This window comes from Malania oleifera, chromosome 10, assembly GCF_029873635.1.
Source record: "Malania oleifera isolate guangnan ecotype guangnan chromosome 10, ASM2987363v1, whole genome shotgun sequence".
In the NCBI taxonomy this organism is placed as follows: domain Eukaryota; kingdom Viridiplantae; phylum Streptophyta; class Magnoliopsida; order Santalales; family Ximeniaceae; genus Malania; species Malania oleifera.
Window position 1 is genome coordinate 91,266,185 of NC_080426.1, and position 15,785 is coordinate 91,281,969.

Genomic DNA, 15,785 nt, shown 5'->3' on the forward strand with positions numbered 1-15,785 from the left:
AGCAGCAGCAGAGGGAGATAGAAGTTGCAGAACAGTGGGGGGAGGAAGAAGAGAAGCATATGGAGAAGAAGAAGATTAAAAAGAAAATATAAAGGAATTGAAATGGAAGAAAGAGATAGTGGTTGGGCTCTGATACCAAATGATACAGGAGCAGCATCAAGGTTCTGCAGCCATGGGAGAATTTAGAAGAAATAGAAGAGAGGAAGGAAAGGGAAGGGAGGAGAGAGAAGACACCCAGGGGGAACTCATGTTCAATCAACAATTCAAATTCATCAACAACTACCTACATCATAGCTTTCATACACTATTTATAAGAAAGCCTTTAAACACATGAAATTACACGCATACCCCAAAAACTACATTGCATTATAAACATACCCCTAGAATACACAATTACTAAAACAAGCCCCCGACATAAATAATCCTAATACAAGCAAACTACACACACATACATATACAGCTAACTAACTAAGCACATTTGGGTTTCAGACCCAATAAACCATTCACCCTATTCTTTGACATAGGCCTTCTAATTGGGTTGAAATGATCCCAACAGCCGCTTCCCGTCTTACATCTATTTGTGTTCAATTTTTTTTTATTTTTTTGTCGAATACAATCTGTGTTTAATCACTGGAAAGTGTGAAAATAGGGAAAAAAAAAAATCCCTTATTTTTGTAATTGTTAAACAGGGGTTACATATTCAAAAGTTTGAACAGCCCAATGATCAGACAGATAAAAAGGATTCAGGGATCTAGACATTAGTTTCTCAACCAGTCCATCAATTTATAAGTTCATTCATTCTTTGTAACTCAATACCTAATTTTATCAAAAACCCCTCAAACAAAATTTCCTCAAAACATGTCTGGTATACAGCATCTTTCAATATTGTCGGTGTTAGAAGAGAATATGTTATTTCAGTAATTAGGTTGTGTGTGTGTGTGTGTGTTTTGGGGGTGGGGGTCTTTAAGACTTTTTAATTATGACTAATATATAAGGGGGCAACCCTGCAGCTCCAGGAAACTGCCACCCCTTCTTCTCTTGCTTTCTTCTTTTCTTCTCTTCTCTACTTTTCTTCTTCTCTGTTCCATTTCTAACTTTACAACATGGTATCAGAGCATTGATCTCCTCCAGATCTGAATTATAAGATCTGTTCTTTTAGACACTTTATATTTCATTTTTTTCCCTTATCTTCCCTAATTCTCAAATCTAAATTTTTTGGTTGATCGGAGAGTCATTTAGGGACCTCTTTTGACCTTGGTTAGGCTGTGGGGCATCCTTGGTAGGATGCTGTGTCTTTGTGATGGTTGCTGATTTGAAGCAGTTATTCTCTGTTTTGGGTATACTGCTGGTGCTGTTCTACTGTTCTGGCTGGTGTTGGCTTAGTGATGCTGTTTTAATTCTGCATGCTCGTTGCTTGCTGGCTTGCAATCTTGTATCGGTTGCCAGTGGCTTCGATTTCTTGCTTTGCCCAAGTTCTTTTCTCTCTAGTCGCTGCTGACAACAATGCTTGCAGCTGCTGCGTTGCCATTTTGTTTACTAAGAGCCTGTGGTGCTTGTTGTTATCGCTCTTCTACTGTGTAGTCAAGTAATTCCTCATAGGATTGTAGCTTCACTTTATGGTAAGAGCTGCCTCTTGAAGTTCTGAAGTGCTGGTCTGTGTTTGTGTAGGGTGCTGATTATACACGGTTGCTGTGTTTTAATTCCTCATACTGGTGTGCTCTCATTGTAATGTATAGGGGATAGTTTTGATGGCCTTTATACATAGAGCTTTGGCTGATCATGTTAATGTACAGATCACAGCCATCAAATTGGTAAAATCCTCCAACTACATGATGTAGTCTTAGGCAGTGTGTGTGCATATTAACACGAAAGGGAAGTCCTAATATTTGTTGCATTCTCCTCCATCTCCAGACTCCAAGTATTATGAAGATAGGATGAAAAAGAATGACATATTGCTTATGTGGTTGTGGAATAGCATGAATCAATGAACTGCTGCAAACGTGATGTTTCACAGAACAGCCAAGGGTGTATGGGATGATCTTCGAATCAATTCCATGTTTTTGGCCTATATGAGAAGTTCAAATATGACCAAGAAGGTACGTCCATTAGGGAGTATTATACTACTTTGAAGGGGGTGTAAGAGGAAGTCAACATCTATCACCAGTTAGTCCTAACATTGAGATTAAAAGGCAAACGGCAAAGTTTTAGGCAGCCAAGTTTCTTTGTGGGTTGAGTTCTAAGCTTCAACCAATCCACAATCAGATTCCTGACAGTGAATCCATACTATCCTAGAATGAAACATATGCTAGAATCCAACAGATCACCAAGATGGCTCTCAACCTTCTGCTCAAGCTTTTTCCCATGATAGCTCAGCCATGTTCAGCACCACCTCCAACCATGGTAGGGAAGTTATGGAGGACGAGGACACAGTTCGGAAAGCGGCAAGACTAGAAGCTTGTCCTGGCAATTCTCACATTTGCACACATTGTGGCAAGGAAAACCACATTGTTGGTTGCTATTGGGATCTCCATGGAAAACCAGCCTGTGCCAATAGTCTGTTGCTAAGGGTTATTCCATTATTGAAAGTGAAGTTGAGTATATCACCTACCATGTTGTCCGCATGGTTCAACAACTCCAAACTCATTCTTCTAAATCAAATGCTACTACGGCAGTGTGGCCCATTTCGGTTCAGGCCCATTACCCAACCAGGCTTCTTGCCATCCTCTTCCCCTTGGGTTATTGATCCTAATAGGTAGTCCTAATATATTTCATTCCTTGAAAGCCACTACTTTATACTCTAAGGTTACTCTTGTTGATGGTTCAGTTAAATTAGTTTTCGTTTGTGGCAATATTCTCTCATTTCCTTCCATGTCTTTTCGTCTCTGTTATGTGCCTAAATTTCCCTTGAACCTATTGGTAGTTAATTTTGATTGGCCCTTATACCAATTGGATGTGAAAAGTGCTTTTTTGCATGGAGATTTGCTGGAAGATACAGATATGGAGCAACCTCCTGGGTATGTTGCTCAGGGGAGGATGGCAAGTATAAAGTTTGCATAAGGTCATTTATGGTCTTAAGCAGTCTCCTCAAGCGTGGCTTGACAAATTTACTGTGGTGGTCTCTACATTTGGCTTTATCCAATGCAGCAGTGCTCTTCTGATCATTCATTCTTAATCCTCAAAAAGGAGGAGTGTGGTAGTTCCTATAGTTTAGGTTGGATGATATCATCATCATTGGCAATGACCAGAGTGGGATTGCACATGTTAAGCAATGGCTTCAAGCTATATTTCAAATCAACGACTTGGTACTCTGCATTACTTTCTTGGTATTGAGATTGTACAGTGTAGGAAAGGGTTGAATCTCTTAATGAAAGTATACCTTGGACTTGTGAGACTGGTTTGTTGGGAGCTAAACCAATTCACACTCCTAGGATCCTAACATGAAGTTGTCTAGGGATGTCGGCTTGACTTTGACGACAAACATCAATATAGGCAGTGGGTTGGCAAGTTGATCTACTTGACTGTCACTAAACATCAATAAAGGCAGTTTTTGAAAAATCAAAAATGACCATACTAGGATGCTATTTGTAGGATATTGCAATATCTCAAAGGCTCTCCCAACAAAGTTTTGATATATATAAATGTAATAAAAACTATGAGATCATAGGATCCTCTGACGTAGATTGGGCTATCTCTTTTGATGATCGAAGGTCTACTACAAGGTATTGTTTTTTTGTGGAAGGTATATCTTGTTACATGGCATAGTAAGAAACAAACAACTGTGGCAAGATCCAGTGCTGAAACAGAATACTGAGCTATGGCTCATATTGTGAGTGAGCTTATGGGGCTAAAGTCTCGTGTCAAAATATTGGATTTTTGGCAATGTAGCCAATACCTATGTTTTCAGTAATCAAATTGCCATTTATATTGCTAGCAATCCATTATTTCCAGAGAGGACAAAAGCACACTGAAGTTGACTATCATTTTGTGAGGGATGTTGTGTTGAGGAAGGTCGTGAGGATTCCTTTCGTGAAATCTGTGGACCAGTTAAGCGATGTTTCCAAAAAGCCTTTATTTAAGCATGTCTTGTCTAATGGTTGTAACAAGCTGGGGTTGGATGAAATTTATACACCTCCATCTCAAGGGGAAGTGCTAGAAAAGCATATGTTATTTTAGTAATTAGGTTGTGTGAATGGGGGTATTTTTGTCCTCAATCTTTTTTTATAATTAATACATAAAAGGGCACACCTGGAGTTGTACGTAAGGCTCTAGGAAGCTGCCACCTCTTCTTCTCAAGCTTTCTTTCTTTTTTTCTTCTCTTTTTCTCTTCTTCTCTGCTCTATCTCTAACTTCACAACACTCGAGCATGTCATGTCCATAGCATTCTATTTTTTATGTTTGCTTTAGACTAGAATTTGACGTGGCAATAATCTTATATTCCCTGGGAATGAAAGATTCTCACAAAATATGGGAATCTCATTCCCATGCTTTCCCATGGGAAAGTTTTAGAGAATTCCATTTCTATGGGTATCCTATTATTGGGATTAAACTGCCATCATTATTTTGGCCAGTTGGTCATCAATGCCCTGATAATATAGTATTATTTCACGCTATTATTATATTTATAATAATTAATTAATAAATATGAATCTAATGTGTTAATAATATAACATAATGGTCTAACTTTTGAGACCATATTGTCCTTATTATTTTGGTTAATTGATTATCATATGTCCAAAAAGATTTTTTAAATTATGGTTTAAATTTTTTGGACGTGAGATTTGAAGCACGTATTCTTTGTAGGTTTTTGCACTGAAAATATGATTATTCTTCTATATTGTTCATATACGGGTTGAAAGCAAAATGATGATCTTTTTGAAATATCTACTAGGATTTCCATGTTGAACTAAACACCAACAAAAGCATCCTACGTTCATTCCTAGGAATCTTATCATGCAAAAAACAAACAAAAATATTCCCATAACGCAGGCATCCATTCATGGCTTTAAATCATGGTAGCGGGTAGCGTAATGTAACAATAACGGGTGTAATGAAAAGTGGAGTAGCGAATGTTACATAATGGGAAACAGGCGTAACAGCCGTGATTTTTTTCAAACATACACAACCTTGTGCATATTAGTGTTTTTGCATTTTTTTTTTAAGCTTTTAAGCCTTCTTAGAAAGAGTTTTAGTGTATTTTGGATCCATTAGTTCAACTAAGTTGTTTGGTAAGGGACAAGAAATTTACATTTGTTTTAAACCACCATTGATAGAAATATTACGTGTGCGTGCGCGTATTTATACTTTCCCATTGTTCTTATGTGTGACAAATTAATTAATAAAACAAAATAAATTATACACTCCATTAATCTATTAGACACAAACGACACACGAATAATACAAATATACAATAACTAGAAAAAGAAAAAAGGTTCATGTTAATATTATCAACATAAAATAGTTTCCTAACAAATTAATATTTTGTGTTAATTAATACATCTCTTGTGAGTATTTAAAAAAATAGAAACTTTTGTATCATTATCATCCTCATTATAATCTTTTTCCCCCTCTCACCACATAGCATATTGAGAATGATTTATGAAAGGGGGGAAAAATAAAAGTGGAAAGAAAAAGTAAAAAATAAAATAATTTTTTTGGTGTAACAGTCTTGTAGCAGTTACGTAACAGCCATAGTGGCCTTTACATATAACGGTTGCGATCTGTAACAGCCGCTACGGCTATGATTTTTCTTCCCACCGATTTCACGTTATGTAACAATATCAGGAACCCAAAAAACTGTCATGTGACGACATTATGTAACGGTTGTGACTGTTATTTAAAAACCATGTTTCCAGGAATGCGATCCTTGGGAATGCAATTCTATGGGAATATTTTTAATCCAATGAACCAAATGGCACATAAGAGATTACTACCTTAAAAAAATGGGAAATAGAAACTGATGAGGCACAAACTAATAACCTCAAACAACGCATTTTAAGTTACCATGAACTGTTTTTCTATAAGCCAAAAAAAATAAGATGATAATTTAAGTGCAGATAGAGGTTTAAATGAAACTAAATTAGCATTTCAAGGAAAACTTTTTTTTTTTTATAGTAATTTATAGAAAAAGAAATTCATTAGATAAAGAAAGAAAGTACAATCAGGAGAGAAGACATCTCCTTAAAGAAATCTGGGAAATCCCAGGAATAGCAAAAAAGAAAAACACAAAAAATAAAAACAACAAAAGAAAATCAACATGCCCTAAGAAGAGACTGCCAATCACGCTGTCGCCTTGAAATTTTCATATCCCACCACACCGTAAAGAAGCCATAAAAAGAACCTTTTCCCACACCAACCAATATGGTACCTTCTTCCCTGAAAATATACACAGGTTATGTTCCTTCAACAAGCCCCAAATCACTGCAAATAAAGCACAATTCCATAATGCAATTCCTTCCTTCTTCCTCCCAAAACCCACAAAAGAAATTGCCATGAACTCCTCCACCTTCTAGGACAAACCCAGCTTTCCTCAAAGTAATTGAATAACTTGTTCCAAACCTTCGATAATCGCAGTGCAAGAAAAAACATGAAACAGATTCTGAACAATCAAAACAAAGCATACATATATCAGGAAGGAGAGCCTTTAAAGGTCTCCTCACCTGCAGCAAGTCATTAGTATTTATCCTTTAAAGGTCTCCTCAAGGATAACTTTACACTCTAAAAATGATCATTATCAAAGATTAAATATTGAATAACTAATGGAATAGATAACTCTTGGATACATTGTGGGCTTTTCAGTTTTGACCCGAACTTAGGTGATTAAGTTGCAAAATAACAACAACAATAAAAATAATAATAAAGTTGGTGGATTTATATGATTTAGCCCATAATATTTTCGAATCTTTAGGGATGAGGAATAAATCTACATAAACTATATACTAGGGCTGTAGAGGGGTGAGGGGATGAAGATTTAAATGATGAATGATTATCAAGCCATTTGCAATATTTTCCATCTTATTTCCTCTTTCTTTTCTCTTTCTTCTCTCTTTTCTAATCTAAATCCCAATTTGGCTGTTTTTCTCTTGTTCTCTCATTTCCTCCCTCCTATTCCATTCTTCACCCTATTTTTCTCCTCATGTCTTTCCCAAAATTAACTGTAACCTCCTCCCCATGTTAACCAGGCAAGTACAATTCTTCTTGCCAGGAACCTCACAGTTCATCCACCTCCCACTACCTTAAATGTAGAAATTTCATTCACTGATGACCCAAGTTCACAGGATGTTGACCTCCCTCCAATATGATAACAAGGGCAGTACTCTAACATAAAAGACATCATTCTCCTAAAAAAGCAACAAAATATAGTGCAAAAAAATCTCAATACAAGTATCCCAAATAATATTTACAATGTTATCAGCATAATATCCTCTGTATTAAGCTGTTCATGTTGAGAGGCCCACCCAAACTGTTTCCTTGCCACTTAAAAAATTAATATTGATGCAAAAATAATTGCAATGCAAGTGGCAAACAAACTACAATAATTATCTAGTCTGGATGATTAAGATGCCAATTACCTGCCAGGAAAGGATCACATTGACAGCATCAAACATCCGCTTCACATCTAATGGTTCACCAACAATTTCTGATGGAATTTTGGACAATAAGAGAATAGCCTGGTAATGGAACAAAAAGAAATTATAAAGTGAACATAGTCAAATAAAATATTAAAATGCGGTCAACAATTACTTTCAATCCTTCTGCTGTACAGTCTGAAATGGGCCACCCATGGTCTGCAGTTGAAAAGGGCCAACAACCTTTGGAAATGTGACGATACCAGGATGCAAGATCACCCGGGCAATCTTCTAAAACCTTCAAGGCACACACGAAAAGAAAAGGTTCAAAAATGAAAAGCGTGTGATTCAATTATTAAAAACACTTGAAACGGACCTATTGAAATAACACTCAAAAATTAAGAGATGACTACCTGCGAATTTTTTTATGAACGTGTGTGCTTTTCTAAAAGTTGGGCTTCAAAAATTAAGAGATGAAAAGGTACCTGTGAATTTTTTATGAACGTGTGTGCTTTCCTAAGAGTTGGACCATATTCTTCAACAAGGTTTGTAGAGATAATTGCTTGAACAGCAAAAGCAGCATCCCATAATTGGCTTCCATTATACCCCTGCAATATAATCATCGCATATCATAGATGAGAAAACCACCCCCAATATGCACTGCAAATACATGTAGTCATCACCAGTAAGTCGATCCAACTATTATGAACTTTGCCACAGAACTGGCAGAAAAAAAAAACCAACCCTGAAAATAATTGAAAACTGGAATGGGACTATTACTGGACCTGCATTTTCATGCCATCTTCAGCGATCCACAGATAATCAAAGATTCTTGGAAGATGTAATTTGAAAGCTTCTGAGTTTGGATCTTTGACCCAACAGCAAAGCATATTTAACACCTGAAGCCACAAATTTATCAGTGTAGCTATCAGAAGAACAGATAAAGTGCTACATCACAGAGAAGGAGAAAGCAAAATGAAAAAATGAGGCAAGTGAAGATGACCCAAATAATGATCCTGGAAGCTACCGATTAAATGAAAGAACAACTGATTCAATAGAAACCCTGTGGATTTTAATAATCCTCCTCAACAGTTCTGAGTTAAATGCTACTAATCCAAAATAGTTCCACAGGTTCTCTCTTTCCTGCATGTGTATGCATTTAGAATTTTTATTTGAGTACCTTGTTCACGGGCCCTATGCATATATACCGAGTATTCTCATCTTCATAATGTATGTGCTCAATCACCATGCGAAGAGCCTTCTCCCTTAACCTTTTCCCGGGCCAACGCATTAGAATAGGTTCAACAACCTTGTGAAGAGATGCCCAAAGTATGTCTTGTATTAAGGGATGTGGATAATATAGATCTTCCTGCGAAAAACAAAAATGAAAAAAATGAAGTAGATAATGGAGAACTATGGCCCACATCTAAATAATTCACCCACCCACACACACACACACACACACACACGAGCAGGTTTCTATCTATATTGTCTCAATGTCAATAAAGTCAAACAACTAAGTTTTTTTTTTTTTTTTTTTTTCAATAGTTGATTAGCAGTGGTGATTTTTTTGTCTAGGATTTGTAGGCTTAATATTTGTTTTTTGTGTTTTCATTCGCAAGTCTTGGAACATAAAAAAATTTATTCTTTATTTTTTATCTTTTTGTTCAAAAAGTACTATTGCGTGGATTTTAGTCTAGCTTGGATGCACACTCAAAGTTTTATGTCCTAAAAAAAAATTTAATGCATTGGATTATGTGAGTAGTTTCTACTAGTTGTAAGGGGTAACTTAGAAAACTATTTTTGTGAAATAAGTTTGCTAAAAAAAAAAACGCAAATGTGTTCTTTGCTTGTGTAACGCAGTCTTTGTACACACAATCAGTCCCAAGCCCGGATAAAGGAGTAAGATTGTGTTACATAGCTGGCAACCAACGTAAAACTTTATCAGATCTTTTTATCATGAATTCTTACCAAAATCACCTAGATCAAGGGAATAGACCAGGTCAGTATAAAAGGGAGAGGGTTAATAAGTTAGTACAAGAAACTAAGATAAGATTGGAGACTTGGAATATAGGGACTCTTATGGGAAATAGCGGAAATAATGTTTAGAAGGAAAATAAATTTAATCTGCCTTCAAGAGACAAAATGGGTAGGAGAAAAAGTGGGGAAATTAAAAAATCAGTACTTAAACTTTGGTACACTGGCAAAGAGAAACATAAAAACGGGATTGGTATTATTGTAGATAGAGACCTAAAAGATAATGTAGTAGATGTTAAAAGATAGGGATAGGATCATTAGGATCAAGTTAGTTTTAGGGCTAGAGATAGTGAATGTCATTAGTGCATATGCTTCCCAAATAGGCTTAGCAGAAAATCTATTCAAACAATTTTAGGAAAATATGGATGATATTTTTCAAGGGATCCTGATGTCTGAAAAGACATTCATAGGAGCTGATTTGAATGGTCACATTGGAAAGATAATATAGGATATGCGAGGATACATGCAGGCTATGGATATGGAGATAAAAATGAATCCAGGGATACAATTTTAGATTTTTTCATGCCTTATGGTTTGGTTATATTGAATACTTGTTTTATAAAAAGAGAAGAACACTTAATAACTTTCAAGGGTGAGTAAAATAAAAGCCAAATAGATTTTTTTTTAAATAAGAACAAGGACTGCCTATCTTGTAAGGATTGTAAAGTTATCCCACGTGAAAGTTTGGCTACACAACATAGAGTCATAGTATTAGATATACATATTAAAGAATGGAAAAGAAGGAGTAGCATAAATCAACACAATAGGACTAGATGGTGGAACTTAAAGGGAGATAATATAGTAAAATTCAAAGATAAAATGAACAAAGAGCGTGATTGGACAATAGAGGATAAGGTTGATGCAAATATTGTTTGGAATAAAATGGTGAATTCTATCATAAGGATAGCAAAAGAGATTTTAGATAAGTCCAAAGGAAGATACTTGGGTAGTAAAGAAAGTTGGTGGTAGGATCAAGAAGTCCAAAAAGTTGTTAAGACAAAAAGAAATTGGCATAAGATATGGAAAAATTGTAAAATATAAAGTAAGAAAAAATGCAAAAAAGACTATGAATGAAGCTAAACATAGAGCTTACGATACTTTATATCCTAAGCTAGATATGAAAGAAGGATAAAAACACATTTATAGACTTTCTAGAGCTTAAGAAAAAAAAAAATGCAAAGATTTAGGTTTTGTAAAATGTATAAAGGACGAGAATGATAATGTCTTAAATAGAGAAGAAAACATAAAAGAAAGGTGGCGGAGATACTTTGATAAGTTGTTCAATGAAAACAAAAATGAAAGATTGAACTTGGAAATGACAAATGAAGAGAAGATTAAAAATAGGAGCTTTATTCATAAAATTAGAGTCCTTGAAGTTAAGATGGCATTAAAAAATGAGAAGTAGGAAATCTATAGGACCAGATAAAATATCAATTAAGTTTGGAAATGCTTAGGGGAGAAAGGAATTATTTGGTTAACTAATCTATTCAATGATGTTATAAAAACCTGGAAAATGCCAGAAAAATGGAGGAAAAGTACGTTAATACCTCTACATAAAAACAAAGGCGACATTCAAAACTATAATAACTATCATCGAATTAAGATTATGAGTCATACGATTAAACTATGGGAAACAGTAATTGAACATACAACAAGATTAGAAACGAAGATTTTAGAAAATCAATTTGGTTTTATACCTGTGAGATCAACAATAGAAGCTATTTATCTTTTAAGAAGTTTAATGGAAAATTTTAGGGAAAAGGACTTGCATATGGTTTTTATCGATCTAGAGAAAGCTAATGATAGAGTAACTAGGGAAGTGCTTTGGTGAATATTAGAAAAGAAGGGAGTTTGAAGTAGATATATAGAGGTCATTAAAGATATGTATGGTAAAGTAGTGACTAGCGTCAGGATCGTAGGAGGAGAGCCTAGAGAGTTCCCAGTCTCAACAGGTGTTCATCAAGGCTCTACTTTGAGTCTTTATCCTTTTACTTTAGTAATTGATGAAATTACTAGGAATATCCAAGATGAGATCCCTTGGTATATGTTTCTTGCAGATGATATCGTGTTGATTGATGATAGTAGGAGCGGAGTGGAATCTAAGCTAGAACTTTGGAGAGTCACACTAAAGTCTAAAAAGTTTAGGATAAGTAGGAATAAGACTGAATATATGAAATGTAATTTCAGTAATGTAAAGAGTAGCAACAGAGAGAACATTAAATTGGATAATCAAGAGATTAATAGCATTGATAGATTTAGATATCTTGGATCTATTTTGCAATGTAAAGGGGAAATTGAAGAAGATGTAGTACATAGAATTAAGACAAGTTAGGTAAAATGGAGGAGTACGTCAAGTGTGTTGTGTGATCGTAGAATACCCTTAAAATTAAAAGGGAAGTTTTATAATAAAACGGCTATAAGGGCAGCTATGCTTTATGATTCAGAATGTTAGGCAACTAAGAAACAACATATACAAAGAATGAAAGTTGCCGAGATGCGTATTCTAAGGTGGATGAGTGGTTTAACATTAAAAGATAAAGTAAGAAATTAACATATATGCAAAAATTTAGGCATAGCAACAGTTGAAAATAAGATAAGGGAGGGGCAACCTAGATGGTTTGAACATTTAAAACGCGAGCCTAATAAAGCACCTGTGAGGAGGAGTGAGTTAGTTATGGTTTCTGGTATGAAAAGGGGTAAGGGTAGGCCTAAAATTGCTTGGAATGAGGTAGTGAGGAAGGATTTATTAGCTCTTAATCTAATAGAGGAAAATGCTCTGGATTAGGTGGAATGGCGGAAAAGGATTCATGTAGCAGACCCCACCTAGCGGGACTTCAGGCTTGCTCTTGTTGTTGTTGTTGTTGTTGTTGTATCTATCTTGAGAACATATATTAGAAAAACCACATCACTGACTTCATAGCAAAGAGATAATTTAGTTAGATAAGATATACAGAACATCCAAACGGTCTGCAAATAATAAATCTAAGAAGCTTATACAACATAGAATAAAGAAAGACCAAGCACTATTCAAACTTTTATTAGCGTTTCAAATGCAAGCAATGGACGTTTACAAAAATATAAGTTGTATGTTATGTGATGAAGAAATCTTGAAATATGAAACTGCCCTAAATGTTTGAAAAGCAAACAATCAAACCTTAATAATCATGCGTACACACCTTTTCAAAATTGACTCTGACAACATATAGGCTAAGAAATTGCAAGATCTAATAAGTGAGAAATTCAATTGTTTTCAAGCACTCTTACTGAATGCTACATAGAAGCCTAAAAGTCCTAAACCCAATAGTACAAATAAGCCAGCTTGTCATAAAAATGTGACAAAAACACTTCTAACATTAGGGTAAGAGGAATTTCAACCCCAGAAGGCCCAAAAAAGGACAATAAAATTTTACAAGGAAAGAGTCTGGGTGAATCAAAAAATGGAGAGTGGAAACAAACTTGACTTTCTTGAAATAGGATCATAACTTTAAAATTTTATTATACACACTTCTAGGTTACATTTGGTTTGTGGAATACCTATTCCTAGCAAGAGATGAAATATGGTGGGAATGTAATATAAATATGTAGGAATGTAATAATTTAGAAAGAAGTGACTCGTGCACATGCTTGTCTTATTCCACCTAACATGGAATAAGATAGGAATAGGCATTCCCAAAGAAAATTTTGAGAATAATCATTCCTTGTCTACCCCATGGTATGGATGAATAAAAAATTTTGCAGTGTGATTTTCCTTATTGTAGTATTAGTATAGGGTCCAAATTTTTTTTTTAGGGGGGGCATTTTAGTTTACATATAAAACTCTTTATTTTTTCAAAGCGGGGGCAACTGCCTCACAACAATCATTTTAGGTCCTCATTGCACACATCCTTTTTAGAGACCCCAAGATTCATGTTTGAATGGGTTTAAACATTGTCTGCTGATTTTGAGTCAATGTAGGGTCTTAGATTACCACTTTACCTAAAAGCTTAAGTTATTAGGTTGCCGCCAACAATGTATGTCAAGCTTTAACAATCCCCTGCACGTGCAGCTTAATAGCACATGAAGAGAAAAGAAAATGATAAATAACAACCATTACAAGAAATACAATAATTTTTTTAACACCACACAAACACAATAAAATGCAGGCAACAAGAATAAAACCCAGGACCTGCTGGTAAACCAGCTCTGATGCATCGTTAGATTAACACTTTACTAAAGCTTAAGCTAGTAGGTTTTTTCCTATCAGTAAAAGAAATTTATTGAAAGGGCATCAAGGGGATGCCGACCTGGAGTACAAACAGACAACCATCTTATAGGGTGTCATAGAAATCAAAAATTGCATTGTATTCATTCCCTACAGACCCCCTATGCAAGGTGGTAGCAGCAGTAATCCACTGCTCTATCGATTTGAAGCGGTGTGGTCGAATTTTTGAACACTGTCTTGTTTCTTTCTTTCCAAGTGCACCATAAAATTGCAAGAGGGATGAGAGATCATGCCTTTCTCTTCTCCTGCTTGCCTGAATCCCTTTCCAGATGAGCTCCCTTCCCACAAAGTTGGAAGTAACCCACCATTGTACGATCAAGTTTAGAGCCATATCTGAGGTTCTTAGTCCGGGGTAGTGAAGGAGGATGTGCTCAACTGATTCTACATCAACCATACATAGAAAACATCAGTTGGCGACAGTAAACCCCCTTCCATGCAAGTTGTCCAGGGTTAAGATCTTTCCATGTGCTGCATCCCAAGCAAGAAAAGCAACCATTGTAGGGGTAGTTGTTTTCCAAATGTGAGTGCAAGGGGAGTTACTGCTGTTAGATTCCAAAGGAAAGAGTTTCCTATAGAAGGATCTGACAGTGAAGACCTCATTCTTATCAAAGGTTCAAATTTGGGAATGAACGGGTGTCGGAAGTTGTTAAGATTGCTATAGAAATTGGTGAGTTGATGGAGTGCCCAATTTGCACGTTTATAAAGAAGGGAATATTCCAGAAGACCCCCTGATCTAAAATTTGAAGGTGGTGACTGATGAGGGCTTCTTTCGCAGGCCAACTTGCAAACGGCTGGAAATAATACACTTTGCCTCTTGCTCCTGTTACACATCATGCCAAAAGTAAACGTTATCCCCATTCCCCACTTGAAATCTAATAAAAGGGAAAAAGTCTTCCAACCTTTCTAGATGAAGTTCCACACCCATACACTGTATCGTGACTATAGTCCTTTACCAGCGTAAGAATTCCAATCATTATGCCCTAGCCCATAATTCGAAGCAATGATTCGCTGCCAAAGGTGATCTTTCTATATCATGTCCACAACCATTTCCCAAAAAAGGCCTCTATTGAAAGCGTGGAGGGACTTCAACCCAAAACAATAGGTTGCTTCACCATGCCCATTTGACAAGGTGGAACATGGATTCTGCACCCAATCACCCTCAAAAGAACCTCCTCTGAATTCCTTTGAATCTCTTGGCAATAGAAGCCAACAGTGGAAGGAAGGACGTGAAATAGATTGGAAGGTTTTTTAAGGTGCTACTAATAAGAGTTTACAGCCTACTAGTCTTTTCCATCTCACTAGTCTTTTTTTGAACTTCTCAATAATGGGGTCCCACACTCCTTTATCTTTGAATTTGGTTCCAAGAGGGAGCCCAAGGTAATTGATAGAGAAAGTTCCCATCTTGCAACCCAAAAGACCAGCAAGGAAAAAGGCCCTCCTCATCGATTCCCAATCGGGATAATTTCACTCTTTCCGAGATTTACTTTCAAGCCCGGGACAGCCTCAAACCCTACCAAAATGCATTGCACATTGAGAATGGCGCAAAAGGTCATCCTAATTGAAAAAAAATGATAGTATTATCCGCGAGCAAGAGATGTGATAGACCTGCTATCCCTACCAACTCTAAGACCTTTAAGAAGCCCTCCTTTGGTAGATTTCTTCAGCATGAGGCTCAACACCTCCACCCCCACAATGAACAAGAAGACCCTACCAAAATGCATCGCACATTGAGAATGCACAAAGGGTCATCCTCATTGAAAAAAAATGATAGTATCATCCGCGAGTAAGAGATGTGATAGACCTACCATCCCTACCAACTCTAAGACCTTTAAGAAGCCCTCCTTTGGTAGCTTTCTTCAGCATGAGGCTCAACACCTCCACCCCCACAATGAACAAGAAGGAAGACAAGGGATCCCCTTGTC

The 15,785-nt window shown here is 36.2% G+C and overlaps 1 protein-coding gene across 3 annotated transcripts in view; it reads right to left on the minus strand.

The window, feature by feature from the left end:
* LOC131165361 (cycloartenol synthase 2) overlaps positions 1 to 15,785 on the minus strand; it is a 92,948-nt gene that overhangs the window by 37,407 nt on the left and 39,756 nt on the right. For all 3 annotated transcript variants that reach the window (XM_058123082.1, XM_058123081.1, XM_058123083.1), the window contains 5 exons: positions 8,746 to 8,934; positions 8,351 to 8,464; positions 8,051 to 8,173; positions 7,741 to 7,863; positions 7,569 to 7,667 (listed from right to left, as the gene is read on the minus strand). In XM_058123082.1, the coding sequence (XP_057979065.1) occupies positions 7,569 to 7,667; positions 7,741 to 7,863; positions 8,051 to 8,173; positions 8,351 to 8,464; positions 8,746 to 8,934 (648 nt within the window). The remainder of the gene's footprint in view (positions 1 to 7,568; positions 7,668 to 7,740; positions 7,864 to 8,050; positions 8,174 to 8,350; positions 8,465 to 8,745; positions 8,935 to 15,785) is intronic.